This window comes from Capsella rubella, unplaced genomic scaffold (genome assembly GCF_000375325.1).
Source record: "Capsella rubella cultivar Monte Gargano unplaced genomic scaffold, Caprub1_0 scaffold_1, whole genome shotgun sequence".
Classification (NCBI taxonomy): domain Eukaryota; kingdom Viridiplantae; phylum Streptophyta; class Magnoliopsida; order Brassicales; family Brassicaceae; genus Capsella; species Capsella rubella.
Window position 1 is genome coordinate 15,279,246 of NW_006238923.1, and position 2,718 is coordinate 15,281,963.

Below are 2,718 nucleotides of genomic sequence, written 5' to 3' on the forward strand. Positions count from 1 at the left end.
TTATTTTTGTTATTAAAATCATTTTAATAATTATAACATATTGAAAGATGTGTCGTGCCACTATATATACATGCAAACAACTTAATTTATATTTTAGAGGTTGAGGTAACATTATATATTATATATATGTTGGGGGGGGGGGGGGAAGTACCATTATATATAATATAAACTCCAAAAAGTTCCATTTTATCTGTTAGACTTATACATTTTGCTCCTATGGGACTATTTAATCAATTTGTTTTTTGTCGGCAATCAATTTGTTAAATTATTAAGCCAATTTATTAAATTTTGTTTCAAGTTTTCAATTTAACTATAAAATTTCTCTAGTTATGTTTTGTTTCACGTTTTCACAAGAATATCATTTGCTCTATAGAAAATATCAGTTGTATCTAAGGATTTCTTTCTAACGTTTACATCCTAATTTACTACCATGCATGCATAATAATAGGGATAACACAAAATGTTTAGATGTACATATAAATCCTATTAGAGAAGAGCTTATATTACTTGTAAAATATGGGGGTTTACTAATTGTAAATGGTAAAATGACTATATATCATATTAATGAAGTAAAAGTCCCACATCTATATATTTGATATAAAAGCAAAGCAAAGATATTTGATATCAAAGCAAATAAAGGAGAATATAGATTTATTGTTAATGAAGTAAAAGCCCAACATCTATATATTTTTTTTATTTTAAATCACAAATATTAATTAGTATATGTATTTTTCTTTCAAAATAGATGTTGAGGTTTAAACTTCCAAACAACTAATAACAAGGAAAAGTCGTCCTAATTTTATTGTAAGAGAGAAAAATAGTTGTAATAACATAATATTTAAACAAATGAATATTGCAGTTATGAGTAAACTAAATTGGGGGTGTCTTGTTGGTGGTGGGGGACAAAGGCCTTAGCCAACTTCTTCTCAAGTCATCTTCATCTTCAACCTTGGCAGACAAATGGCATGCTCTAGACCGGTTCTTGAAACTGATGACTCGCAAGAGCCGACGAATCCGTTTCCTCCACGTTAGTTGAGAACGTGGCATAGGCTGAGGAACAATCTCCATCTTCTTCTTGTCGAGCATGACATGTTGATATTGATAATTACATGAAGCCTTGCAATGTTCTTTTCCTTTATCCCATGAAGTTGCTTGGTTGTCTTCGAAGTTGATCGAAATGAATGAATCTAAAATGATACAAAGTTGAAACGATTTAAGTGAACCATCGTTGTTAACGAAAAGTTTCCATATGCTAATCTAACTTCTTCTATTTTTTTTTTATAAATATAATTGACATATCATGTAAGAAAATATTAAAAGTGTTTAACTAAAAAGTTGTTATCATATGAAATAACAGATTTATATTTCCTTGAAGGAACATATATATGTATATATATATATGATATTAATCATATGAAAATAACGTATTTATTAAAATACTGTTCCGAAAACCATATATATTTTGATATTATTTTAAAAGTTATAAATTTTGTAAAAGAAATTTATTGTTCAAAACCTACAATAGTTTTGGCTATATATAATGTATATATATTACGTAAATAACATAAAAGGGTTTATTATATGATACCTTCTGGACTAATGATAGAGGTGTTTTGGTGATCAGTCTTCTGATCATAATGATGTCGGAGTTCGAAGAAGCTAAATAAGGAGGACACTCTGATAGGTTTCTTTCTAGGTGGATCTTGAAGGATGACTTTGGGTTCTTGTTTGGTTTGGTATGAAACTGAAGGAGATTTAGGACGTAGACTCTGTAGAGTAGCTAAGACCAGAAGCCTCTCGTTAAGACAAAGAGGACACACACCTTCAACAAAATCTACTGGATGTATATTACAAGAAGAAGTTGAGCTTTTGTTCTGTCCCTTCATAGCTTTTCTAAGAGGTGAAGAAGTAAGAAGAGTGTTTTGGTTTAGAGAATTGAGAAGCACTATTTGTGTGTGGGTGTATTATAGATATATAGTTTTATGAGCTGTCACTATTTAGAAGATATATTAGTATGATTGGTAATGCATAATGATAATATAGTAAGGGAATTGTATTATAGGAAAAATACACTTGAGAAAGATCTGTAAAGTGTAAATGGTTGGTATAGTGTAGTTTGTGATTGATAAAAATTGTTAAATTATGTTTCGATTTCAAGTATGACAAAACCATATGACTATTGACTCATATGGATTTGAATGATTGAAAAGTGTGAACGAAAAGTTTTAATGGTTACGGCGAATTTTGGCAGAGTTTGACCAATGATTGATTTAGTCGATTTTTAAAATATAATATAAAAAGTCCTTTATACAAAAACTACGGTGAGTTTCAATTTAATTAAGAATTAAGGGACAACCTGTGCTACTTTTTATTGAAGAGTTGATAAATAAATTATTGTACTTATTTAAATTTATTTTCATCATGTTTACTTTCATATAGTAAATGTTAAGTAAATCAAATAATTTTACTTCCATTTAACCGATGTGGGACGTTTTACATACACTTTTTTGTGTTACCGATTGAGTAATATACGTCCGTTTTTGAAAATTCAAAGTACAACATATGAGAAAAAATCTATTTTTTAATTCATATATTTTATGTAATAAAATTAAATAAAATTTAAATAATATTGTATAAAGGTGAAAAGAGAATAATAAGTGTATTAAATATATTAGATTACATTGGACAGAGTTTTGTACAAAACGAAGCTTAAAAACG

The 2,718-nt window shown here is 28.3% G+C and overlaps 1 protein-coding gene across 1 annotated transcript; it reads right to left on the reverse strand.

Moving 5' to 3' along the window:
* Nucleotides 1-775: 775 nt before the first annotated feature.
* Nucleotides 776-1,886, reverse strand: LOC17898506. Its single transcript, XM_006303439.2, has 2 exons — nucleotides 1,589-1,886; nucleotides 776-1,187 (listed from the first exon to the last, which is right to left on the reverse strand). The coding sequence occupies exons 1-2, from the start codon at nucleotides 1,884-1,886 to the stop codon at nucleotides 871-873; spliced, it is 615 nt and encodes a 204-aa protein (XP_006303501.1). The 3' UTR covers nucleotides 776-870.
* Nucleotides 1,887-2,718: the final 832 nt, after the last annotated feature.